Raw genomic sequence first — 27,945 nt, 5'->3', positions numbered from 1 at the left:
ACTGGAACTCCCAGTGTTGGGGAATCTTGGGGGATAGGAAGTGGGGGTGAATGGGTAGGGGAACACCCTTATAGAAGAAGGGGGGGATGGGATGGGGGCTTATATCCAGGAAGCTGGAAAAGAGAATGACATTTGAAATATAAATAAAAAATATCTAATAAAGGGAAAAAACATCAAAAAAAAAAAGAATGGCTGCTCCTATTTTCAGGTGATCCTAGGTTGTATTGTGTAGACATTAAAAAAAAATCACACTCATATACAGCTCATTAAGTGTAATTAACATACTTAGACACAAAGATTTTCCATTACTTATTATAAGAAGATTAAAATATGCATACCATGCAATTGGTACTACTTTAAGTGCTGAGGCTACAATAGAAAAAAGACAATACAGAATATATGAAACAATACAGAGAGAAGTGTGTGTACAGAAATGGGAATCTTCAATGGTTTTTATTAGACTTTCCAAACTAGGACATAAAGTCTCATAACAATGAATAAGCCATTATAATTATATGTAGTATGAAAAGAAAACCAACACTTTTATTCTAATAGAATATTCACATTCTTCTAAACTGTCTGAGGTGGAGAAGTCCGCTGGATCATTTCAAGTATTTTCAGCAAAAAGAAAATGAATACCCAGTAGAAACTGGTGAATAGATATTCAATAATCTCTATAATTGTAATCAAACTAGCTCCGCAAAATAGTCCCAGCTGACCTCCAACATCTGCTGTAATAAAAATTCATGAGGAAATTACGTTCTATACAAGAAAAAGTAAATATTATCACATATAATATTTGAATGCAATAATTTGATTACAACTGATATGTGAAGATACATAAATTATATTATTTTAAAATTTAGTATAAATAAAATAATATGTACTAGTAATACCTGCCAATAATATTCACAAAAATCATCCCCAGAAGGAGATAGTATAAAACTGTTTCCAATGAGTGATGTAACCTTTGGAGAGTAGAATTCTAGGTGGCCACTTTTGCTATGGTGTAGTTTGTACTCACGAAGTGAGCAGAGCTGGAAGTTGCTGTTTTTCAAGAAGAGAACCGTCATCTGTATGGCCCTGCTAGTCTCCTCACTGTATTTTATATTAGGCATTTTAATGTTTCATTAAACTGATATCTACTTAAAAAACTGCATTTTAAAACACGTTTTTAACCTACATCCATACTCACAACATCTACATCTGAACCATTTGTATGTGCTTCGAAGGCACTAAGGGCACTCACAGTTTTTTGTCTTCATCATGACCTTTCCGTCAAAACCTTTCCATGTTCTCCCAAAAAACTACATTGAAAAAAATCACCTCCCAATCCCCTCCATCCTTCATCTCCCTTTTGCTGCCCCTGTTCTAAGTACTGTCTGCTAAAGATTACTTTATTAGTAGTCTGCCTGGACTCATCTTCAGGAAACTGGTGCTTGTTAAATGTCCTGTGGACGTGTGTTTTCTGTGGGAGCATTGAAGAATTTGGGTACTGCCTTGCTACCCCACTCTCAGAAGCTTGATCTGACCAGGCTTATGACTGGATCTAATGTTCTCCGATTCCTGTGTGCCTTCCTCAAGCATATAACAGCATCTAGGAAATCCATTGCTTGGTAAAGACTCCATGTTGCAATAACAAAAGCTAAGTCACAGTGACCTGTGTTTCCTAGGAAGGATAAACACTGGTAGGAGACAGGGACAATTTACTCTTCTTCCTCCACTGACAACCTGTCACTTATACAGAAAAGTAGTCTGACAGACAGTGAGAGTTGAGGAAGGAGTTAACACACTTACCAAGTAACTCGGGCACACTCACTGCCTTTTGTTGCTGTGTTATCTTATAGTTTAAGTCGCTATAGTTTATTTCAATGTTCACAAGATTCTCCCTGGGGATAAAAACAGAATGAACAAGGCCTACAAGTGTCACTACTGCTTCTCATCCCCGTTTTAGATTCAGGAACCATTTAACGTTACGTTAAATCCAGCCTCTTCTAGTTCAGTATTAATTCCATTAGCATTATCTTGTCATGGTGATACTTGGAAAACACACACACACACACACATACACACACACACACACACACACACATCAACACAACAACAACAAAAACAAAGCAAAAAACAAAAACAAAACTACACCTTATAAGGTGTCTATGTCTCTTTTTTGAGAACTGGAGAAAGACAGAAAATGTGCTTATCTAACTGTGGCCCAATACGTTTACAAACTTTTGGATTATAATTTTAATTCTAGCCTTGGCTTTTCCAAGTTACGTAGATGATCCTGAGGAAGTACTGTTGTTTCCTTGTCCACGGTTAGTATAATAGAGCTGAGCTTGTAGGTTTTAGTGAGAAATTAAATCTGAACCAGCTGTCCTACTGATAAACTCTATTTCTTGTTTATTGCTGATACGCTTGAGCAAAGACTTTATCTTCTTAATGTCCTCTATAGATCTTCACATGTGTTCAGAGTGGCTCAATACCATCTTAAAACCATGGCTCTTTGTATAGTAGGAGGCCACAACTCTCTCTTCTCTCTATCTAGACTTCTACCTTGAATTCCAATCATGTATTTGATTGATTTTTGATGATTCCACTTGCTAATAACTTAATACATCCCAACACATCCCAAGTCAGACTGTTGCTATTTCTATTTGTCACTGCTAACCAGTCTAACAGGTAATGCTATTTGTGGACCCATCAACATCTACATAGAGTCCCATTGTTTCCCACCCATTGCTTCACACTCATTACCTCACACTAATTGCCTCATGACATTGCCTCACACCCATTGCCTCACACTCATTACTTCACACCCATTGCCTCACACCCATTGCCTCACACTCATTACTTCACACTCATTACCCCACACTCATTGTCTCACACTCATTACCCCACACTCATTGCCTCACACTCATTACTTCACACTCATTACCTCACACTCATTGCCTCACACTCATTACTTCACACTCATTACCTCACACTCATTACCTCACACTCATTACCTCACGCTCATTACTTCACACTCATTGCCTCACACCCATTGCCTCACACTCATTACTTCACACTCATTACCTCACACTCATTGCCTCACACTCATTACTTCACACTCATTACCTCACACTCATTACCTCACACTCATTGCCTCACACTCATTACCTCACACTCATTACCTCACACCTTGCCTTACACTCATTACCTCACACTCATTACCTCACACTCATTGCCTCACACCTTGCCTTACACTCATTACCTCACACTCATTGCCTCACACCTTGCCTTACACTCATTACATCACACTCATTGCCTCACACCCAAGGCCTCACACCACCAACTCACACATACCCACTGCTTTTATACCCTACTTTTCTTACTGTTACCTAACACATTATAATCCCACTAGGAGTTATGTAGTAGTTGTCTGACTGGAGATCATGCTTCAATTTGAGATGCTTCACCTCAGCAAAAAACCTTCTGTTCTCCCCCCGCCCCCAAAAAACCCCAATAATTCTTCAACCTGCTAAATCAGGACAATCTGGCTTATTCCCATGACACACCCTTGGCACTGTTAGTGAAATATCTGTATGTTCTTTTGTAGAGCTCTGCTCACTTCTGCTCAAGGTCATTTCCACTCACAGTCTACACAGCTGAAGGCAAGTCTTTTTCACTCTGGCTTCTGTAGATGATTTTTTATCTATCTTTTCTGTTACAGCATATGACACCATTTAATACGAGTACTTGTCATCCATGTCCTCCAGAGTAGAAATATGTGCAAAAAGCATGGTTTTTCTGTTTATCTATCAAGGCATTCCCACGCCTATCAGAGCCATTGATTATGAACATACAAAACATGCTCATTGCATATTTGTTAAAATTGCAACAACTTAAAGATGAAACCAACAAACTTGTGGCTAAATATTATCCTGTCCATGCTATAAACTGAAGTTGAAACCAATTACTACATGATCTTCAGATGGCAACAAGAATTTTAATGGAGAATGAACCCTATTAACAATGTTTCCTGAAACAGCATAGCATTCTCTAACATAGCTAAGAAACATGGATATAAACCACTTTTCTTATTGTTTGCAGTCTGGGGGAATCGATACTCTAATGTACTTAATCAAAAATGCTCCATTAATATGTGTACCTAATTTCCATTAATCCTAATGCTCAGTAACAGAAAAATGTACAATAGTTATACAGATCCTCATCGGAGGTTGTAATAGTTACAAGTGATGAAATAGTTACCACAGGGAGAGAAGTAACAATGTTGTCATGGGGATTCAGAGACTGCAGTAACATTCTCATCTGTGTGTTCTCTACTGGGTTCTTAATTTGCATGCAGGCTGATAATATTATTTGACTTTCCAAGCTAAATGCTAATGATTATTTACAGAGACTATCCGTCTGTGTTTTCTGGAGACAATAAATCCCACTTCTACACAAATATTGTGATATTTATACAGCTTTTCGCTGTTAGTTGACTCATCCACCTTTGTGGGCTTCTGCAACCGAGACCGAGGGTAGTAATAAATCATTTTATCAAGTATAAGAATACTTGCTTCTCTTGGGAAATAACATTGCTATAAAATAAAATCAGTTTTAATAACAGCAAGGAGATGAAAGAAAGCTGATTATCTGTCGATATTGCTAACCTCTAGGGGCTTGAACATTAAGCACAGCATTAGAGGGAATAGCCTAGGTGTGCACAAAACAAACCATTTTGCATAACTTTTATTTCAAAAATTCTCTAATAGGACAATTGAAAACAGTAGCTTTCACAACCAATGTGATTTGATGGGACTCTGTCACAAATGAACATGGACTCCCTGCTACACTGTGGCCTTCTTCAGTTAAATTTGCCTTCATCTACACAACCTTGCTGAGCAATAGCTGCACGAAGCTCTGGGATAGCCATGGCCTACAGTTCATTTCTGCTCCAGGAAGAAAGATGTATAGTGTGATTCATGATTAGTTGAGAGGTTGCTTCTATTTAAATCTTATTCTAATTCCACAGACGCTATCTGGCATGTGTTTCCTGACACTATGGTAGAATCCTTCTAACACCTAGCTGGCTGTGTCTGGCAAGCCCTGTGTCTAGACACATTTGCTCTGCTACTTGCTTTTCCATCCTGGTCATAGCTTCCACTCATCCCAACCACACAAGGTCATTACCATGTTAATTAAGAGAACATTATTAGTAATAATAATGGACTAGGAAAGGAAATAGACAATGGTGTGTATTTATGTAGATTGTATTCTAATTCACCAGTGTATCTCCTGCACCATACCTATATATCTTACAAATAAAATAATTCTGAACTCAGGAGGCATTTCAAAATGGTCTACACTCAGAACAGTTTTCCATATTTAAAACGAACACAGATGTCTGTATTTAAAAAATATATAACTGTGATTTTTTTGTCTGTTATTTTTAATCTAGTATGTGTTGTGATTTATAACTCAAAAGGCCTGTCATTTTGAAGTGCTTCATTAAAATTTCTGATTAGTAGAGATGTTGTCTATGATTTTACGTAACGATTTATAAACTTTATTAAAACAAACCTTAAGGTAAAGTGAATCAAAACATGCTTTCAGTTAGGTATGTGGCCATGCAAGTATCACTGAACTTTAAATCAGTTAATGTATTTTTATCTTAATAGTTGTAAGAACACATACCAACATACTAGAACTGCTGGTTCAGGCCCTAAGTCTATAAACATAATTGAAACATACACACACACACACACACACACACACACACACACACACACACACACACTTTAGCTCTCTGAGCTATGGTTCCAAAGTGCCTGTTGGTAAAACACCAGGATAACTGTCTCTAAAGTCTGTCATGGGAGTTCCCTGGGATGGAGACCAAAGCTTATTACAGGCTTCGTAGCCTGACCATTTGTAAAATAGATATATCACACCTATGGTTTGCAAACTCTCTTTCCAAACTCTTTAAAATACTGCTCAGTACCTCAGAACAGCCCAGCACCTGTGGAGCACTGTCCTTGTTTTTTTGGGTTTTTTTTTCTGCTGTTTCCTGGAGGGACAAAAATCCTACCTGCTTGGGCTTTCTAAGGATAGCAACCTGTGTACTACAATTTAACAGTTATATTCAAAGATACCCTTGAGCTTCCTGCATGCATGGGAAAAGAGCTTGCTTAACAATACACTATGCTGGGAAATGGTCAACCAAACAAAGGGCTTCTTTTCTTGTTATCAATAATCCTGAAGGCTTGATATCACCCCATGGACTCCAAAGTATACTATTCCAAAAAGAAAAATTGGGCAAGAATTAGATACTGGCACTTGTCTGTTTTGCTTTGTGTGTGTGTTATTAATATAAACTGAAGAAGGCATGGGAAGAAAGCCAGTCAGCATTTGTGGGTTGGACAAGTCTCAGCAGTTTCTCTTTATAACAATGAGAAGTGAAACTACCACAGATTCTTTTGGAGAACACACCATTTGACTTCTTTGTTCCAGGTCCCTTCTTTTCACTATTCATTTCTAGTTGAGTAGTATTTCGGGCTTTTCATGGTCTCTGTCTGTGCCAATCTTATAAGTTTGCTAATAAAATATGGCAAAATAGACTTTTAAAAGGAGATATGTTTGGCTTCCTTCCTCTAAAAGACACTTAAATTTCATTACAATTTTGCCTTTATAATTTGCCAGGAGCAACATGGTGTGGAAAAGAGAAAACTTTGCACTTAGTTTTGGAGTTACAATCCCACGTCATTGAGACTTGGCGCTCAGAGGCCAAGTTCCTTCCACATCACTGACTGCCTTGGTAGGCAGTTATTTAAAACTCAGTGAACTTCAACTCACTGTGCTAAAATAAAAATAATTTCTTCTACACCTATATTATATAATTATTAGGAGACTCAAAGAATAGAGCATACAGGTAAAGGCTTGTTGTACTTTAAGCATTAGCTAATATTAGCTAGCATTCATATTTTCTCCAGTCAGGTCGGAGAAGGAAAAACCAAGAATAAATGTCTTCAGTCAGCATCATATGATTCCATTTAAAAGTGAGAATAAGGGGCGGAAAGATGTGATCCTACCTGGTTTTAAATTCCTATTTGTTAGCTCAGTGACATCCGCACTGTCTTCTGCAATTGACCACCACATCATTTCCTGAGACCTCAAGTGTTCAGGAAAGAAAACTTCATGTTAACCATGAATAATTTGTAAGACTAACTTGATTACCGGATATATTCTTGGCTTTGATTCAATTTCTTGGCAAGAAATTTTGTTGCTCTTTGACTTGGGAAAGTCGAATAAGCAATTGTAGCAGGGTATTCTGTTTCTTCGCATGGCACGGGGCAGCTGGAGTTGTGTGTTCCCATTGTGCACAGCCCTTTACGCTCGATGTGGTCTGAAATGGAAGCCAGAACAGTGGACTCATAGAAGACTCCACAATGGGAGGATAAAATTCATGATCTCTCCCTCTGTATTTAAAATGTAGTTACATATGCTTAATATCTTAGCAAACTATGGTTATATTTTACTGTTGATAAAACCAACAAGACAGAATATCAAAGTTATAACCTTGATCCCCGAGTCACTGGGGCCACATCTTCATTAGGAATGAAAAGGTCTAGGAAGCTCCTGAACTATTTCCATATCAGATCAACCATTTAGACAGAACAGAATGGAGAGTAGAGTGTCCATTTTGAGAGGACCTCACAGATATAATTCTAAACTATACTTATCTTTAGACTTATCTTGAATTGGTGTGATGTACTCTGTTGGCTTAAGGCTCCCTGTTTCTATGGTCTCTTAGCTTTCCAGGTGGCCCCAAAATTCTCTGTCTGCCAGGCTGTTACTTTTCAACCTTCATACTATACATTCCTCTACCTACATACACATGATCCGATACACTCGTGTTAACCTCAGGCGCTATTTTCATACGACACTTGAATGCATGCACTCCGACACACTCCCACACTCAGATCCACTAATCCCCTACAAATGCACTCATCCCTACACTTACATCCACACAGTGAGACAGACTCATAGGCTCACAACACTCACACACAGCTTTGTGATCCTTTTTTCCCACAGCAGTTTCTAAAATTGCGTCATCTGTGACTTATTTTTTCCTGGCTTGTCCCCCTGCAACTTTCACCAGCAGTAGGAAATCATCGGTTTGTCGATGTAAATCTGACTCTTTTGGTTTTTCAATGTTACATTTGCACATTTGGTTTGGAAACTGAAGACATTATAAATTCTGTTTTATTGCTAGACCTTGGAATAGTTTATAGCAATTTAAAAGAAAATGTTAATTCTATTGCTGCTATCTTAAAGATACTTCTAGAATGGGTTGGAAAAGAAGGCTTTCATAGAAGAGTGTAAGGGTTACTTTTGTCAACAAAAATCTAGAAACATCTGGGAAGGGAGTTTCAATTAGAGATTATCTAGATCAGGTCAGCTGAGGCCATGTCTGTGGCACATTATTTATTTTCATATTAACTGAAGTGGGAACAGCTCCTAACTGTGGGTGGAAACATCTAAGACATAGTTTCTCATCCCCTGTGAGTCACGACCCACTCTGAAAGTTAAATGAGTCTTTCACAGGGGTCACCTAAGACCATCAGAAAACATAGATACTTACATTACATTTCATAGCAGGAGAAAAATTACGGTTATGAAGTAGCAACATAAATACTTTTGGGGCCACCAGAACATGAAGAAAGAGCTGTATTAATGGTCATGGCATTAGAAAGGTAGACAGCCACTGATTTAAAAGATCTTGAAAGGCACGAGTGGAGGAAGTGAGAACACGTGTGTGTTCTTCAGGTCACTCCTCCCTGCTCTACTGTGGCTGTAACATGCGATGTGATGAGCGGTCTTGATCGGCTTTCCCCATCTTGATCTCCTACAGTGATCAACTGTATGTAGACTGCGATTGGGAATTAAAGTGAATCCTTTCTTCCCTGAGTTGTTTTGGTAAGTTCTTATGTCCCAACAACAGATACAAATGTAAGACAAAGATATACAATATATTATAAAATGTATTATATTACATTTTAAGAGGGCAACCAGTGACTTCAAAACATAAATATAAAGTTATGTGTATGGATCCAATTAGTCGAGCATAGAATATAATATTGGGGTCTATGAAAGTATGTAGGCAAAATAAATCCACTTAAGTTGTTGTCAATGATGAAGACACGTGTGCTTATGAGTTCATTTACTCAAAAATGGTATATGTGACATGCGTGTTTAATTAAATAAAAGAAGGGTTCTTAGAAAATATAAATGATTTTCAAACATGCTTTTACTGAATATTATGTAATTCTTTTTCTAATTTGGAATATTTGATCTAATGGTGAAAACATTTTAGTGATGCAGTTTGATAGTATAGAGAGCGGAGTTTAAAAGCACCGTAAAGATCTGGAAATGAACCTGTGAGCTCTGGCTGGTCCTCTGTTATCATGGCCTCTAACCTAGAGAGGACCAGTAGTCAGAGGGGATTTTCTTTTACTATTTATGCTTATGAAGCAAATGTTAAGGGACTTCTACAAGTTCTTTATGTAGCTTTATTTTTCAATTCTTGTATATGTACAATGTTATTTCATGCCTTATAACTAAATAGTTTTAAAATAAGCTTTCAAAGTAAAAGATTCAAGCCACTTACCAAGGATGGGAGACACACAGTTGTAGTATTTTAGTAGGTCACACTCTACACCATTTCCTTAAAAACAGCAAGTGTAACATGTAAAGAATTTTCTTGGAGGAATTTTCTCCCACTAAAGACAATGAAGCTTTGGAATGTGCACCTATCTGGAGAGGTAATTTGGGGATTGATTCTGGACATGGTTACTTGATTTCATTGGAGTTTTTATTTTTGAGGGTATGCTAAGCACATCTCCAACACTGAGAACCCCACCATGACACAGTCACCCCACCACTGACACAGTCACCCCACCACTGACACAGTCACTCCTAGCACTGACATAGTCACCCCACCACTGACACAGTCACCCCACCACTGACACAGTCACCCGACCAGTGACACAGTCACCCCCACCACTGACACAGTCACCCCACCACTGACACAGTCACTCCTAGCACTGACATAGTCACCCACCACTGACACAGTCACCCGACCAGTGACACAGTCACCCCACCACTGACACAGTCACCCCCACCACTGACACAGTCACCCCACCACTGACACAGTCACTCCTAGCACTGACATAGTCACCCCACCACTGACACAGTCACCCCCACCACTGACACAGTCACCCCCAGCACTGGCACAGTTACCCCACCAATAACACTGTCATTTCCCCCCCCCCCCACACGCACTGACACTATCACCCCCACCATTGACATACATATGGGCCCAAGACTTCAGATTAAATTAGCAACCTAAATCAAAAGAACATTTCTTTTCTATATCTTCCTATTTATCATTCATATGGATGTTTATTTATTCCTTGGAATATAAACACACACACATATCAGAATCCAAGGAAATGGTTTGTTGAGAAAATTTTGATCAATGTTTTGACTCTTTTTGCTTCTGTCCTCAAATGAAGTCTTTGTGTTTTTAAATGCTTCTAGATTTCAAATTTACAACCACTTATTTTTGTCTTATTTTATCCTGTCCATAATTTTATGATTTAGGAATTATCATTTTCCAGATGAAGAACTAAATCTCAAAGTGGCTTCTCCTAGACTACATAGTTCGAGAGGCCTTGAAGTATTCTATCTTGTATCCTGCTGTCCCTATATTAACATTTATTTTTTAATAAAAAAAAAAACAATTTGCAAATTCATCTGGAATAACAAAAGCCCAGGATAGCTAAAACTATCCTCAACACTAAAAGGACTTCAGGGGGAATCATTATCCCTGAACTCAAGCAGTATTACAGAGCAATAGTGATAAAAACTGCATGGTATTGTTACAGAGACAGACAGATAGACCAGTGGAATAGAATTGAAGACCCAGAAATGAACCCACACCTATGGTTACTTGATTTTTGACAAAGGAGCCAAAACCATCCAATGGAAAAAAGATAGCATTTTCAGCAAATGGTGCTGGTTCAACTGGAGGTCAGCATGTAGAAGAATGCAGATCGATCCATTCTTATCACCCTGTACAAAGCTTAAGTCCAAGGGGATCAAGGACCTCCACATCAAACCAGACACACTCAAACTAAAGGAAGAAAATGTGGGGAAGCATCTCGAACACATGGACACTGGAAAAAATTTCCTGAACAAAACACCAATGGCTTATGCTCTAACATCAAGAATTGACAAATGGGATCTCATAAAACTGCAAAGCAAGGCAAAGGACACTGTTGTTAGGACAAAACAACGACCAACAGATTGGGAAAAGATCTTTACCAATCCTATAACTGACAGAGGACTTATATCTAAAATATATAAAGAACTCAAGAAGTTAGGCCACAGGGAGACAAATAACCCTATTAAAAGATGGGGTTCACAGCTAAACAAAGAATTCACAGCTGAGGAATGCCGAATAGCTGAGAAACACTTAAAGAAATGTTGAACATCTTTAGTCATAAGAGAAATGCAAATCAAAACAACCCCGGGATTTCACCTCACACTAGTGAGAATGGCTAAGATCAAAAACTCAGGTGATAGCAAATGCTGGTGAGGATGTGGAGAAAGAGGAACATTCCTCCATTGTTGGTGGGATTGCAGACTGGTACAACCATTCTGGAAATCAGTCTGGAGCTTCCTCAGAAAATTGGACATTGAACTACCTGAGGACCCAGCTATACCTCTCTTGAGCATATACCCAAAAGATGCTCCAACATATAACAAAGACACATGTTCCGCTATGTTCATAGCAGCCTTATTTATAATAGCCAGAAGCTGGAAAGAACCCTGATGCCCTTCAACAGAGGAATGGATACAGAAAATGTAGTACATCTACACAATGGAATATTACTCAGCTATCAAAAACAATGACTTTATGAAATTCATAGGCAAATGGATGGAACTGGAAAATATCATCTTGAGTGAGGTAACCCAATCACAGAAAAACACACATGGTATGCATTCATTGATAAGTGGCTATTATCCCAAATGCTTGAATTACCTAAATGCACAGAACACATGAAACTCAAGAAGGATGACCAAAATGCAAATGCTTCACTTCTTCTTTAAAAGGGGAACAAGAATACCCTTGGGAGGGAATAGGGAAGCAAAGTTTAGAACAGAGTCAGAAGGAACACCCATTCAGAGCTTGCCCCACATGTGGCCCATACATATACAGCCACCCAATTAGACAAGATGGATGAAGCAAAGAAGTGCAGGCTGACAGGAACTGGATGTAGATCTCTCCTGAGAGACACAGCCAGAATACAGCAAATACAGAGGCGAATGCCAGCAGCAAACCACTGAACTGAGAACGGGACCCCCGTTGAAGGAATCTTAGAAAGGACTGGAAGAGCTTGAAGGGGCTTGAGACCCCATATGAACAACAATGCCAAGCAACCAGAGCTTCCAGGGACTAAGCCACTACCTAAAGACTATACATGGACTGACCCTGGACTCTGACCTCATAGGTAGCAATGAATAGCCTAGTAAGAGCACCAGTGGAAGGGGAAGCCCTTGCCAAGACTGAATCCCCAGTGGACGTGATTGTTGGGGGGAGGGTGGTAATGGGGGGAGGATGGGTAGGGGAACACCCATACAGAAGGGGAGGGGTAGGGGTTAGGGGGATGTTGGCTCGGAAACCGGGAAGGGGAATAACAGTAGAAATGTAAATAAGAAATACTTAAGTTAATAAAGATGGAAAAAAAATAAAGACTTGGCAATGATAGATCTAAAACTTACAAAAAAAGAAAAAGGATAGCTCTGTTCAAATGTGCCAACTGAGGTAATATGGGAATGGAAAACAATACAAGGGCACACTAACTTCCCAGTCTTCAAATTAAGCAGCATGGAGAGAACATGTCAGTGTCTGCCTACCTGGAAGCAGAAAGGGCAAACATCCACACAGCCTTTGGATGTGCTTGGCTTTGCACTCCTTCAGACAACCATACGTGCTGTAGGTGGTAAAGTTCCTCAACTTGATGTCAGGATTGCATTCTCCCCATGGGTACTCCTGGTGGATGGTCTGAAGGCAGAGCAGGTGCTCTCTGGTTAGGGGTCTGACCTCTGTTCATCCACATACACTGTACACCTTTACTTACTTCAGAGTTCTTCCTTTAGTGTTCTAATACACTAAATTTACCCATTTGTCCACCTTTCTATCTTGAAAGTCCCCAAAGGCCACTATCGACAGCAGCTTTTAAACATTTAAGTTAAATGTTAATGAAAACATCAGATAGGCCAACCATTCGAAAACTTAATTCACTTAAGAACAACAACCATTTATGCAAATATCATGCCATGTAGTACTCAGGTTACTCATGAATCATCCACCAATATGACAGAAGTTGGTTCTTCACTGCGTAACTCCTATTTAACGTGCAGCCAGCCAGGTCCTTCTCTCCATTACTTCACTTAAACTTTCTAACTCTGGAAAAGAAAGGCAGTCCGCATGCCAAGAGAATATGGAGTGGACACAAATTCAGAAAGGTAATTAGTGAATTTCCTGAGTAAAAGGCTGTCATGTGGACGCCTGCCACAAGGGTTGGCTAGTCTCCACGGCTGCTTCTCTTCCAATTTAGTTCTTTAGCTGACTTCCCAGAGGAAGCATTCAATTCTAAAGCTTACTTTTCATTCTGTCTTTAATAAAATCTGAAGTCACCTTGGATTTAATAGGCTTCTGTGGTTTTTTTTTTAAATAGGCTAACTTAGGTTGCACATAGAAATATACTGCCTTATACTACCTGGGAGCCTACAAATATAGGAAAGGGATTTGAAATGGAATGTTGGCCTGTCCAGCCACGGTTAAAAGCACAGGAGATAAGTGTCTCTCCTAAGAAAGGTTATTTGTGTGTTTAATGCACTTCCTCATCAGCTAATTCCCTCTGCCTCTACATCTCCCAAGTTCTTACCTTCAGTTGGCGGATGGTCACCCGTGCATGCATCCCCACAGGAGAAGACAAACCCAAGCCATCGAACTGGGGCTCCTTCTTCGGTGAGTGAATGACAAAGATGACCCCGGCATCAGCAAAACCAGGGACTGGGTTGTCCGTGAATTCCTCCTGAAGTGAACAGAGATTTAGTTTTACCAATCCATACTGTACCCGATTTCTAAAGTTAGTCCCTTCATATTAGGCTTCAAATCTACTATGTGTGGAAGATGTGGAAATTCGGTTTCTAAAAGGCCCCCTTTCAGGTTGGATCACACAGATTTCTGTTTCTGACTGAGCGTACAAACGACTTGTGTCAGTTGTTTCTGACTGAATACACATTGTTTTCCTCTGATGACCTCCCTTCCTCTGTCCTTCTCATCTCCCATATGCCTTTCAGAAATTCCTACTTGCCTGTTTTCTGTTTTGCTATGAGTGTATTAGGGAACCACTGGACTCTGTCTGATTAAAGTCCAGACCTTATTTAAAATTCAAATGTGTTCTTCAACGATTGTTAAAATCAACACTATTTTTTAACAACATATCTAAAAAATTATTTATGTATTGAGTACACTATTGCTCTCTTCAGACACACCAGAAGAGGGCATCAAATCCCATTTCAGATGACTGTGAGCCACCACGTAGTTGCTGGGAATTGACTCAGGACCTCTGGAAGAGAGCAGTTGGTGCTCTTAACCACTGAGCCATCTCTCCATCCCAACAACACCTTTTGTTTTTAAGTGTATAAATCTATATCAAGTAAAGATAAATTGCTAGTGATGCAGCAGTTTCAGGCTATAAGGAGAAGGTGGTGTGAACACACAAGGATCTGCAGTGAATCAGTCCACAGTTGTGCAATCGCCCCTGAGGAGTATGCGTTAGATTCCTGTAATTCAGAGGCCCATTTCTACTGGACATTTTAAAACCCTCTAAGAGGCATTGACAAGGTTGGTTTAGAGATACAGCTAGATGCCATTTGCTTACGGAACATTATATTACATCTGTAGGTCTCAGTTGTATCATACAATTATTTTGGATTATCTCCTAATAAAATTTTATCATTAATGTATAAACTACCACTAGGACCATTATCTAAATACTTTAAATATTGGTCAAATATTTGCTGAGTGCAGAGTTGTATTTGGGCATGAATATAATTATTTTGAGTGGGACACAGGAGGAAGTTGTAAATATATTAACAGAAGTTCTTTAAAAGCAGCCACACCTTTATTAATGTTTATGGGGATACAGTAATTTGCTATGATTCAAAATGAGGTGAACATTGCTCTCTGCCATTCATTGTTTGTCTTAGAATACCTAGTATATCAGCATAACAGAAGTCATGATCTATAAAGCCTTGGTAGCACAGGACAGGGGTGGGAGCTAGTCATCTAGGACCTTTGTAATAATGCAACACAATTCTTAGATGTGGGGATTCCTGAATTCCAAGTCAAAAGTAACTTCCTAGGCCAGTTACAAAGAGCAATCACCAAGCAAAAGCAAACCATTGAACAATGAGGCTTAACTTAAATACACGCATGAACTATTCTTTCTGGGTATGTTTTTTTCTTTTCAGAAGAGAATTCTATGACTAATAAACTATACACAGAGTTGTTCCCAAAATATACTTCAACGTTTCAATGTCTGGATGAAAATCCTACTGTGATTATGTTTTTAAAGTGTCATTAGCTATGGACATGGCATGATAGAACTTGCCATTTCTTTATCCTGGTGCATGAACAGTGGAATTACGATAGAAGCGAGACTGAAAATGTCGAGCTTATGCCTGTATGATCTCCTTTCTGAAAATCTAAGACAACAGTAATTCACAATCCATGGGGCGTTCGAATCAATTGTCAAGGGGCAAGATAAACTTAACTGGTTGAAGTTATTTGACAGAGCAAAATACTCTTTTTAAAAATGGAAACCTGTGCCCTGCCTTGTTGCTTTTACACGCAGACTAAGACGAAGCAATGTGGATACCTGATGGACATCAAGCAGCAGCTTCAAGCCTCTTCCAGACACACTCACTTTGTTCTTGCTTTGGACATTCTCGCCATAGTTGAAAGTGAAGCAATTCCCATATTCAGTAAAGACGTGTTTGAAATCCTCCAATATGAAAACAAACGAAATAGAGCACAATCAGTAGCGACTTCTTCAATGTCCCCAAATTCTAATTACTCTATCATTTGTTTATGCTTGCAAATATTTGCATGAGGGTGTCTATACCAGCAAGATTTGATAGTTTGGAAATTTGTGCATGTATTTATTTGATCAACAGTTTTCACTTGTATACTGATCATTTACGTCAACTTACATGTTATTTTAAGTGATACACTTTTACATATGATTAAGCTTTTTTTTCCAATATAAGCTTTTTTTTCCAATATAAGATGACTTGTTTCACATTTTTATGAATGATTCACAGAAACATGTTGTTGTCCTTTGGCGAGTGGCTTTCGCACCCTCCTTTTGAGCAGTCTCTGCTCCCTCTGTATGTTCCCTGGGGAGCAGTCATATTTTGCTTCCAATTGACCTCTTTTGACAATCCGCTCCATTCTTAGAGATATGATTGTTATGTAAGTTTGGATGATTTGCATCCGCCAACCCCTGCAGCTGGCTTAAGAACAGTGCTGAGACTTCCCCTGAATTATCACCTGGATTCTGGAGTGCTAATGTGTTCCTGTGAGAAAAGTTTTGGTGGCTGAAGTTTTGGCTTTCTGTGTGAAGAGAACATACCCAAAGTAGACAGGCAAAGTTGGGAGATGAAAAGTGGGCTCGTGGGTAGAACATTTTCTAAAGCCAGTTTAGATTACCCAGTTACTATATTTTACTTCGCAGATTACTAGAATTGGGTTCCTGTATTAATGACTAGAAACTGAGAAGGAACCAGGCCATTTCTGCTGCTTATTTTCATCCCTACCAAGTCTCTCTTGGGAACTACCTTTATATATTTGTTATTATATCATTAAAGAATAAAGTTGATATTAATTTTGAATCTATCTCAGAGCACAGAGACATGGAGATATAGGAAATAGGAAACCAGAATTCAGGCATGTTGTACTTTATCCTAGACTGTTGTGTCAGTAATTGAAACAGAATTTTAGATGTTACATGTTCATATGAAGCTCACTCAACATCTCATGCATGTGACATGTAATTCTTAGTTGAAAGCTGGAAGGCTCATTTTCTGTGCATTCTCATAAGGAGGACTAACTTAGATACAGTGCACTGGCTGCTTAAGGTGGACAGAAATGTTTTCCTCAGTTATGCTGTTGAAGGATAAGGAAAAATTCAAAGTATTCTATTGTGCTATAGTGTTAAGCTGTTTTATTTTTGAAAAAACTATGGTTCAATAAAGGCTTCAAAACCTTTGTCATCTATCATTTTTTTCTAACCTGCCCATCCCCTCCTCCCTGTATGTGTGTGTGTGTGTGTGTGTGTGTGTGTGTGTGTGAGACTGTGTATAATTTACACATATATGTGATGCCAAAGAACTCTAGTGCCCTGATTTGTCACTTTCTACCTTATGCCCAGGAGCTTGGTTAAAATCCAGCCTAGATAAGATTCTAGTCTTTGCTCTCCACAGTATGAAGTTATAGGCATGCACACAGACCACCAGATATTTTTGTAAGGGTGCTTGATCTGAATTCATATCACCAGGCCTGTGCAGAAAGTAATGCTCTTAACCCTCAGACATCTCCCCAGCCCCTTGTATATAACTTATTGAAAGAAGAAATGTATCTCACATGGGTGCCACATTTTCTGATATTACAAAGCAGGAGTTCGCAGAGCTAATGAAATGTACTTACATAAACTTAGGTTGATTTCTCAATGGATTAGTTTCATTTGAGCAGAAAACAAAACAAAGGAATAGTCTACAGTTTTGACTATATTTGGGGAAATGTTCAACCGTTACCTTTGGATCACATGTTTTTCCAAAGAACTCACAGTGCACCAAAGTGTCATGATTGAGATAAAAACCATTGTTCTTAACAAACTCTGTAATGCTGAAGTTTCGGTGACTTGCAACAAAATCTAAGGCCTCTGGAGAGCCAGTGTTGTTGCCACTGATTTCCTGAAGGCGGAGGACTTTGGAGACTATGTCCCATAAGAAGAAAATGATGCCAAATCTGGATACTGCTTCTGTTTGAAATCTAGTAGTAGGGATGAAGGCATTGGTTACATTGATAAAACGTAATTTTTCTAGAAAACAGAAACAAGGCAAAACTACATCAATAAAGGGTTATATTTGTTAAGCAATTTCCACTGTGCATTGTTTTTAGATTTTTATTTGCATGCCTTATTCGTTGCATTCCTCAAAATGACGGTAATGATTTCATATTTTTATCTTATAAACCCTAACGTGAGCAGCTTTCCTCTGTTCTCTTTGACTGGCAGCACAGAGTGGAATGAGTGGTCCATTCTTGGTAGGGTTCCATGCCATGCAGTACATAGTTCGCATGTCATTCTCGAATCTTCTAATATTCTAGACTTTGTCAATTATTTATTCATAAATCTATTAAATTTGTTTTAACTGATCTATAAATGCAGAAATTAGATATTCATTAGGAGAATAAGTTATGAATGTAGTGTATAGTGTTCATGCAAGGTGAGCATACCTGGGTTGCATGGTTTAGCATAATGCTCTCCAAACCTATCCTTGGTATAGACAGAAGGTTTTCAACTTTAATGTTTAATATACAAGGACACACATTGTGCACATGCACTACAGCTTCGTCACCCATTCATCAGCTGATGGCCTTTTGGGTCATTCCTGTCTGTTGATCACTAAATGGTGCTGTGGTCATTGCTGGCATATACATACCTGCATGTGAACATTAACTTCGTGTTATTTAAATAAGCAGCCAGTAGTTGGCTTTCTGGATAATGAGAAGTTCTATATTTTGTTTATTGAGCAAGTGCAGTCCTGCTTTCACGTAGTTGTAAGAATTTAACTTCCAACAATGTATAAATGTATAAAGTTCACCCTTCTCCCACAGTCTCACAGGTAATTGTTAGGAGCTGTATTTTTACATATAGGCTTTTGCATGGAGGGAGTTGATAGCTCATGGCGGTCCTGACCTAGATTTTATTTTCATTTATTTTTTCTTTTCAAAGGCGAAGTTGTTTATTTACTTAGTAGCTTCTGTTGAGTTACTTACGAAATGATTATCGCAAAGTACCACTGAACATGATTAAAACTTTTTGTATATTTTCCAAGTTTTTATATCTATAGATATTATCCTGGTGGTCGTAATAATTATGCTATATTCTCATTTAAGTTTTAGTCTATTTTCATTGCATTTATGTACTTATTTATTAAATGTAAACTTTTGAGAAGTTCATGCATTTGCTATCTCCATGCATCACTCCCTCTCTATCCTCTCCCCTTCCTGTGTCTACCTCCCAAATTTACAATTGATTCTTTAATTATTACTGCTGTGTGTGTGTTTGTGTGTGTAACCTACTAAATCCACTCAGCTTTCTTTATATACATTATTTTTTTGTTTTAAATGTATTGTTCTAGTAAAAGCCATATTCAATCTTTCCCCCAGTGAGTGTGGAACAGATGTGAAACAAACAAGCGAAACCCCTAAGCCAATATCATGTGACAATTCCAATCATGCCAAAAAGTACAGTGGTTTTCATGATCCACATCTAGTAGACTCGTATGTCTTACTCCAGCATCTCTGGTCCTCTTGTGGCCAGCTCCATCCTGACTTTGCAAGCATCTGACTTCTCACTCTGAGACACTCTGGACATTCATTATCACACGATGCCTCACAGCCTCCCTTATCTTGGTCAAAAGAATTTCTTGAAACTCTTTTTCAGGAGTTCGTAAGTGATTTTTGTGAGAAGCACAACTTTCACCCTGAATCAATGGGCACTGTGCAGCCTTTGATGCCCTATAAAGACTGTGAGGACTCACTTCTACAGTCATTTTGAAATTAAATGAATTAGTCCTCCAAAATTTGAAATTAGCCTTACTGTGTGTCTCATAAATGCAATGAATAAAATTATTAAGGAAGCCTTCCATTTAAAATATTCTCTTAAACTATATTTGTTACACTAATGAAGTTTGAGATTACACTGGTATTTTACCATATTAAATTATGTAAATAAAACCTAGTAGTATTAGAAATAGAGAAATAAAGTTCATCTAAGATGCAATGTCATGAACCAAGTTTATTTTTAACTTTAATACACACTGTAAAATATTATTCTTTAAAGAAGTTGTTAGTGACTAGGGGTATAGGAGAAAGGTAGAGTTCTTGTCTCCCATCCACAGAACTACACTCAGAACATTAAACTTCAGGACAAAAAACTTGCTTCTTGTTTCCACAATGTTTGTATTAATTATTTTATGAAACATACCCATGCAAAGTCATACATATATAGTATCTATTGAGCCTAGTATATGAATTATATATAGTAAAATGCAACAGAATACAATAATAAACTAACTAATACCCAGAAAGCAATTCCTAAATATATTCTTATACACACTAGTGGCTCTAAACTCACTTCCTAAAATCATATGAGCAAAATTAACAATTTTCAATTGATTCCTGAATTGATGCCTGGTTTAGTCTTAGGTGAGTCCTGCCAAAGTATCTAAGCAACCATTAACAAGAATTGGGTACTTTACAGATAATTTTAAAGAAAAGAGATCTGGAAAAGAATAAGTTTTGGATTCCCCTTTGAGCAGGTTGTAACATCATACTGGTCCTTTCATTAACTGACAAAATTTTTAACACAATTCATCAAAAATTCCAAAGTCTGCACACACACACACACACACACACACACACCTGCACACACACATGCACACACACATGCACATGAACTTATAAACACACACATAGGCACATTCACACACACATGCACACACATGCACACACATGCACATACATGCACACATAAACATACACAGGCACACACATGCAGACATGAACACACATGCAAACACACACACCTGCACACACATGCACACATGCACACACACATAGTCATATATGCACATACAACCTACACATACATACACACATGAACATACATGCAAACACAAACACATGCACATGCACACATAAACATACTCATGCACTCATAGGCACATACACATACACACACATGCACATGCACACATGAACACACACATATAGACATACACACATATACACACATGTGCACATACCTTTACACAGATTTGGGGAACATAAATGAGCACAATGACTATAAAGACAAAGAACTTGAACCATGTGTTTTGAAATAATGGTTAACCACATGAACTCTTATCCATAAGGCACTTTCTCTAATATTAGTAGAAGGAAAAAACTAGATGCTTTTGGCAAAATGTAATAGAAACATGTGATGAATACTATAATGATGATATTTGGCAGGAATTTAATATTATATAGAGCTGTTAATAATTTATTAATGTGGCTCCAAATTAAAATTCCATGAATAATTGTTCATTTTCCTGAATCTATTAGACAACTTAATTTTTATGACTTTGTGCCAAATATACCTTTATGAGATTAGCTCTTCTGTCCGTATACTGCTTTATGTAAAGGAACTTTTCCCAATTTTAAATTAATGGATATTTTTACTAATTTATAAGTGAAGTAGATTTACAACTCCAGCAAGCATCTACTAGGTTTAATATATGAAAACTATATTGAATGTGAAAATGACTATACCAGACACTAATGCACTAAGAGACTGATGTTGATGAGGTCATTGACAACTTTGCATCACTGTTTAAATAGAAATACACTGTTACTATTAAATACTGCAATTGATAAGAATGTAGTCCTTTTCTAAAAATATAATAATAATAGTATTACTGCTTTTTCCTTAAATTTATGTTTTTTCCTTTTTTGTGTTCAGCATTTTTACACACTCATAATTTTCTGTTTTATAACTTGGTTATTAGTCAAAAGAACTGTCAGTTATGTCAAAATAGGGAAAGCCTGTGTTTTGCATTCTAATCTCCACAGACACATACCTGGTCCCCAAGGACTTAATAAAAAATTTTGAACATTTTGTAGATATCATAAATCTCTGAGAAGTATTTTCTCATATCAGCTGTCAATCTCCTACAGATAAGCAGTTAACACTCAAGAGCATTGGAAGCATAGCCTCTGACACCTCTCTTCCACCTGACACAAAGGCATCAAAGATACTCAAGGAATCCCCAGCTTCGAAGTTTCACGCATTTAAAACGTAACCTTTGTCACATGGACTTTGCTGTAGATAACACCGTGTCACCCCAAATTTCCCAGGACACATGGGGAGCACTGGCTTGGAGGTGAGGCATAGAAAGCTTTGGTTTTCTTGCCAAAAAACTACCAGGAGGGCAATCTTTGTCATGCCGAGACGAAAAAAAAGGGGGTGAAAATGGGGGAAACTTGTCTAAGTTATGTGGAGCTTCACAGTTGTTGACATTCATTTCAGAATGAAAACATTCCTGATGGATCACATCTTCTTCCTGTATTTTCTTCAGAAAAATGGTTTAAGTGTTCAGTTTCTGAAAACATCCTTGCCCACTAGTTACAGTTGAGTCCCTGGAAAGAGTTGACTGTGGATCCCCTCACATGGTCCTTCCGTGTATCAGCCTCCTTCAGTCAAGTGTACCTGCAAGCAAGCCTTGCCTTTGTCAGCATGCGTGCCATTTGACTAGTGTGAGGCAGAGAATACTGACGATCTTTTCTCTTGTGAGAAGGTTGACTTATCATTATCTTCAGACATGTTAATGCATAAATTAAAGCTTTGAAGGACCAGAGTCACACAAACTTCCTAGAACATGTACGTGTGTCAAATACCAGTTCTAGAAGCAAAGCAAACTGCATTACTTAAACTGATTCACAAGAAATACATAAAAATGGATGAATATATTATGGATAGATAGATAGGTAGATGATAGATAATAGATAGATAGATAGATAGATAGATAGATAGATAGATAGATAGGTAGATAGATAGAGCTATGCCTTTCTCTCCACACACATATGCTCTGTGTGTGTGTGTGTGTGTGTGTGTGTGTGTGTGTTTATTCACAAGATGAAGGGATCTGCCCACCTGCCTGTCATAATAACCTATGAGTCTTAAAGAGCACCTCCATCCTGCAAAACCCCTACATAAGATCTTTCAAGCCTCACGATGGAGAGTATCAAGGCTTTGTTGTGAAGACCTTGTGGGAGGAAAATGTCCTTCTCACTGCTGGCCTGGTACAGTGACTAAAACTTTCTACAGTGGACTGCAGCCCAGAGCTTTAGAGTAGCAGAGAGAACTCCGCTGAGTGTAATGTTCTTCAGAGATCAGGGCCCTAAGGCACGTGGGCATAATACACAGCCTTTGGTCTATAGCTGGTTTGCCTCTACCTAGGCAGACATCTCATCACATAAACAACCAAACCTCGGATCTTCATGTGCTGTGCATTAGCTCCCTTCTTAGTTCTTCCCCATCTGCTCTATTCTACATAGAAAGCCTGGGTTTATAGCTATACTGGGTTTAATAATTATTCACTTACTTATGGATACTCTTTGTCATTTGCAGGCTTAAGTTCAGGAAGGCAGATTATTGAATATCTACTTAACCCTGGAGCTTAGTACTTACCTAGCACATTGCTGCACAAGGGAAGGAGGGAAAGGGAACTGAATGGATGAATGAAAGAATTAGCAAGCTCCTCTACTTTCTTATCTTCGCATTTTAAGTTCGAATTAAGGATGCCAGCGCTTTAAATACTTCATCAGAAAACCTTACGTTAACCATCCAAGTAAATTTATACTTTAATTAATTTTAAAAATCATGATTTAAGCAATAAATTGAGCATACCTGTTCAAGTTACAGAATGTCACAGCTGGGAACTCAATTTTCTCCACATACTGAACTTCTATAGATGTTGTCGTTGGCCACATGAAATAATTGACCAAGCGACTGTAGATTTGCCACACCAAGAGCGAGACAGAGCCCAGCACCACAGACAGCCAGATCACCTTTCGAACCTTGTTCTGGTTCTGGGCAATATTATGTATCCCATGAAAGGAAGTGGAGATGGCAAAGTCATGATCGAACTTCTTCCGGTCAGTTGGAGATGGCAGTGGTCTCTTTGAGAGGTAACGTCTTATCTTTCCTAAGAGTCCTAATGTCCACAAAATAGAAAAATCAAAAACAAAAAACAAGAACCAACAACCAACAACAACATCAAACCAAGTGCATGAGTTAGAAAAAGCTTTTAATAAGTCTTTCTCCCCAAGGAACTACAAAAGCCCCTTGAATTGGGTTAGGCTTTGTTCCCCAAGAGTCCTAAGTGCAATCTCAAGTTCCACAGTTCCATAGCTAATTATTGATATTGGTTGGTAAAGGCCAGTGAGAGTTTTACTAAAATATATTTGATAATGTAAAAAATAGTCATGCAGGATTTCCCTTAGGTTAATCCAGTATAGGGGACTATGGGCGGGGGGGGGGGGCAATAAGGGGGATGTATAGGGGGAATACCTGTATAGGGGAGGGGAAGGGGGAGGGGAGGGAATGGGGGCTTATGGACAGGAAACCAGGAAGGGGAATAACGTTTGAAATGTAAGTAAAGAAATATATCTAATAAAAAAAGAAAAATAATATTCATTTGACTCGGTAATCGAAAATGCAAAGCCTCCCCGTCCAGTTAACAGGATGAGATTCATCTGTAATTGGAGGCTTCAACTTCTAGTCTAAGTCTCCTTTCCCGTAACCTAGGCAACTTCAGCCACGCTTGCACTCTCCTTCTGCTTCTTGTATTAATGGACAGCAATAGCATCTGCCTTATAGCTTGTCATGTTAAATAGCATAATGCTTGGAGAGAATTCAGTGCGTAATATAAACCAGTAGAACATTATTAAATGTTTTTACTTTTCTTATAGTGATAGAGCAAATTTTTAAACATTCATGGATTTAAGGAATAATTTACTGCTCCTGCTTCCAAAATGAGTTCTTGGACAAGCAACATGGCTAGATGGCTGTCTCTTACTGGGTAAGCTGATAACTATGCAAGCTTGATGTCCTGAGTCATGTCTTTGAAACATAAAGTAAAGGAGGAAGGAGAGAACCACTTACGTAGATTTGTCCTCTGAGCTCCATACATGTGCAGTGGCTCCTAGGCAGCCAGCACATATCTTACACACACACACACACACACACACACACACACACACACACACACACACACACATACACACACACGCACACACGCAATACTAATAAAAAAAACAACAAAAATCTCAGAAACAAAAGAAAGAAGTGAGACTGTAAAAACCTATACATTCTTACAATAAAGTTATTTAAAATTTTAAATCCTTGTTCAATTCAATAAATATCATTTTTATCAACTATGTAGTATTAACATCCTTCCAAAAAGCTGTAATCTTTTCTTATCATTAAGCTACTTTTTAATACCTTGCTAGTCTCTCACCAATACATTGTTTTTAATTTTTTTCCAGTTTGGAATAACATGATATAAATTGCGTTTATCAACATTTTCTAAAGTTTCCCACTTCATGCAATGGGCATGAGCACTCACAAATAATGTTACACTGTTCAAGCTAATACAAACTATGTTGTCATGTTTGTATCAATCTCATGGTCTGGAATTGTACTGTCATCTATAACATCATTGCATAATGTTTCTTTTAATATCAGGTTAATTGGCACATATTTTTTAAACAATTGACAAAGTTTCAGATAAAATCAGAAGGCTGAGAAAAATATTACTCATCAAAATAATCTTAACTGTGATCTATTCTTATGACTCAATCATTGATTAGAAGCATTTGCGAAGACTTTACCCTGATTAAAGAAACAGCTCAGTCCCCCGGAAACTCTCACCTTTCCTACTGAAGGAACATGGGCTATGAGTGAGAAGAGTAATCCAGGAACAAGTCCCTGGCCAGACACAGTATACAGCTGGCTGCAAACACTACCCAAATAATACATTTCAGGTTTACCTTCAGATTTCCTCTCTTTTAATAAGATATAAACATTGACAGGTGTGTTAACTTTACAAAAACATTTCCTACTAGTTGTTAGGAACATTTTTCTTCTAATGAGTATTTCAAATAAATAGAGAACCTACAGGGTGATATAGTCCTGTCAGGAAGCTCAGAACAGGCAGTGCAGACCCACCAATCCACACAGCTGAGGCTTTGAACTTCCCTCACAAAAGTATATTTCACCTGGTGAATATAAGAAAAGTCTTATCATGCAAGTCTGTCATTACAGAAACATTTTAGGAGCACCAGACAAGCATGCTGTCTGGAAACAAAGAAACAGCAAAAGTCAATTGTAACATATAGTAATATTTTTGTAGCATTTTGAGTCCTCTTAAGTTGCTCTTTTGCTACTAAAACTGCATTATTCCTTTTAAAGCTCACAGTTGTTACTGTGACCATAACACTGGGAATCCAGCTCCCCATGGATGGAAACTACCGTGCTCTCTGCTTAGGCTGGTCTTTAGGAATGGCGGGTGTTGCTGTTCAGGGATCTCCTACCTTTCTCGGCGGGCCCTTTTGATTTCTCAGTATGTTCCATGTTTTGCTCTCAGTGATGCCAAGTCCTCTGGGTGCATCCAATTTTTTTTCAATAACAATATCCATTTTGCGCCTTTTATATAAAATACAGCAATTAAGGTTGTAAAATGTGGGGGCAATTTAAATATTTGTGTTGCTATGTTAAGCCTCATGAAGCACTTAATCTGTAAATCAAAAAACACTGACAGAATCAGCTATGGGCATTTATAGATTGGCAAGAGGCCAGTATAGATTAAAACCCAGAAAGCATCGTTGAAAACCCATTTTCTGAACAAAAAAGGTTATTTAATAGTGACCTCTGATCATACCAGTGGATGCCCTCTCTTAACATTTTTACTTAAGACCCAGCTTTATACAAATCAAATTGTGATTGTGTATGTATGTACACACATACATACAGACACACACACACACACACACACACACACACACACAGGGGAGGGAGTGAAGTATCTTCGTTTTGAAGTTTCTTGAAATTTCTTACATAAAAGAGATACAACTGTAACAGAGTGACCAGTGGATATAGGAAAAATAATAAAATTACAAAAGGAAAGGTACCTAGTAAAGAGGAAATGCTAATTAAAATAGTATAAATTTGCCAATTCACGAAGGCCAGCCTTTTCATAGTAACACCTTTGAGAACTTAGCATTAATTTTATTAATAAACACTGGTATGCATCCGCGTGTATAAATGCTGCCATCTGTTGACCAAGCACAGTAATTACATGTGTCTCAGCTAGAGCCTGATAGCTTTGTCATGGTAATATTTCGCAAGCATTTGTTCCCTTCAACATTGGACATCTATTGGGAAACCCCAATACCGTAAGTTGAAACTGGGTTTACATAGTTTGGGTTTGTCAGGAAGTCTCTTGCTTACCCTCCCCCTTATGACTGAAATAAATCTGAATTTTAATTGGTTTGTATAGTTATGATCCCCTCTCCATTTTCCCTCACTTTCTTGTTTGGAATCAAGACCAAGGATTCCCCTCACAGATATGCCTTGTTCTTTTGTAAACCTGGCCTTTTCACTTTCTAAGATACCCAATTAAAGTTAAAGACAGATGCTCACACTTCCCTTCTCTGATGGTGATGGTTGCTGGAGTGAGGGTATGTGACAGAAGATAGACTTGTAAACCTGCCCCACCCCACTTCGCAGTAAACATAAAGAAAGCGACAGAATCACCCAACAAAGTCAGTCCCATGGACACTGAGAGAACTCCGAGCCATCATTATCTCCCTCCCTGCACTTGTTTCGCCAACAGCAAACAATGCCTTATTAATCCTGACAAACAATAAAAGATTAAATCAAACATGCTGGTCAGAAAAGTAGACAGCAAACCCAGCTGACCTTTCACTTAGAT

At 38.2% G+C, this 27,945-nt stretch overlaps 1 protein-coding gene across 1 annotated transcript; it reads right to left on the bottom strand.

The window, feature by feature from the left end:
* Positions 1-258: 258 nt before the first annotated feature.
* Asic5 (acid sensing ion channel subunit family member 5) lies at positions 259-27,945 on the bottom strand. Its single transcript, NM_022227.2, is given in 11 exon segments — positions 259-731; positions 1,798-1,889; positions 7,219-7,387; positions 9,653-9,709; positions 12,967-13,114; positions 14,001-14,150; positions 16,002-16,127; positions 17,938-18,175; positions 23,859-24,165; positions 26,546-26,657; positions 27,933-27,945. Coding segments are annotated over 10 exon segments (1,488 nt in total). The 5' UTR covers positions 26,586-26,657; positions 27,933-27,945; the 3' UTR covers positions 259-570.

The sequence above is a fragment of the Rattus norvegicus genome, chromosome 2, assembly GCF_021556685.1.
Source record: "Rattus norvegicus strain SHRSP/BbbUtx chromosome 2, alternate assembly SHRSP_T2T, whole genome shotgun sequence".
Classification (NCBI taxonomy): domain Eukaryota; kingdom Metazoa; phylum Chordata; class Mammalia; order Rodentia; family Muridae; genus Rattus; species Rattus norvegicus.
Note: the sequence above shows the minus strand (reverse complement) of the source record. Positions and strands in the feature narration are given on the sequence as shown.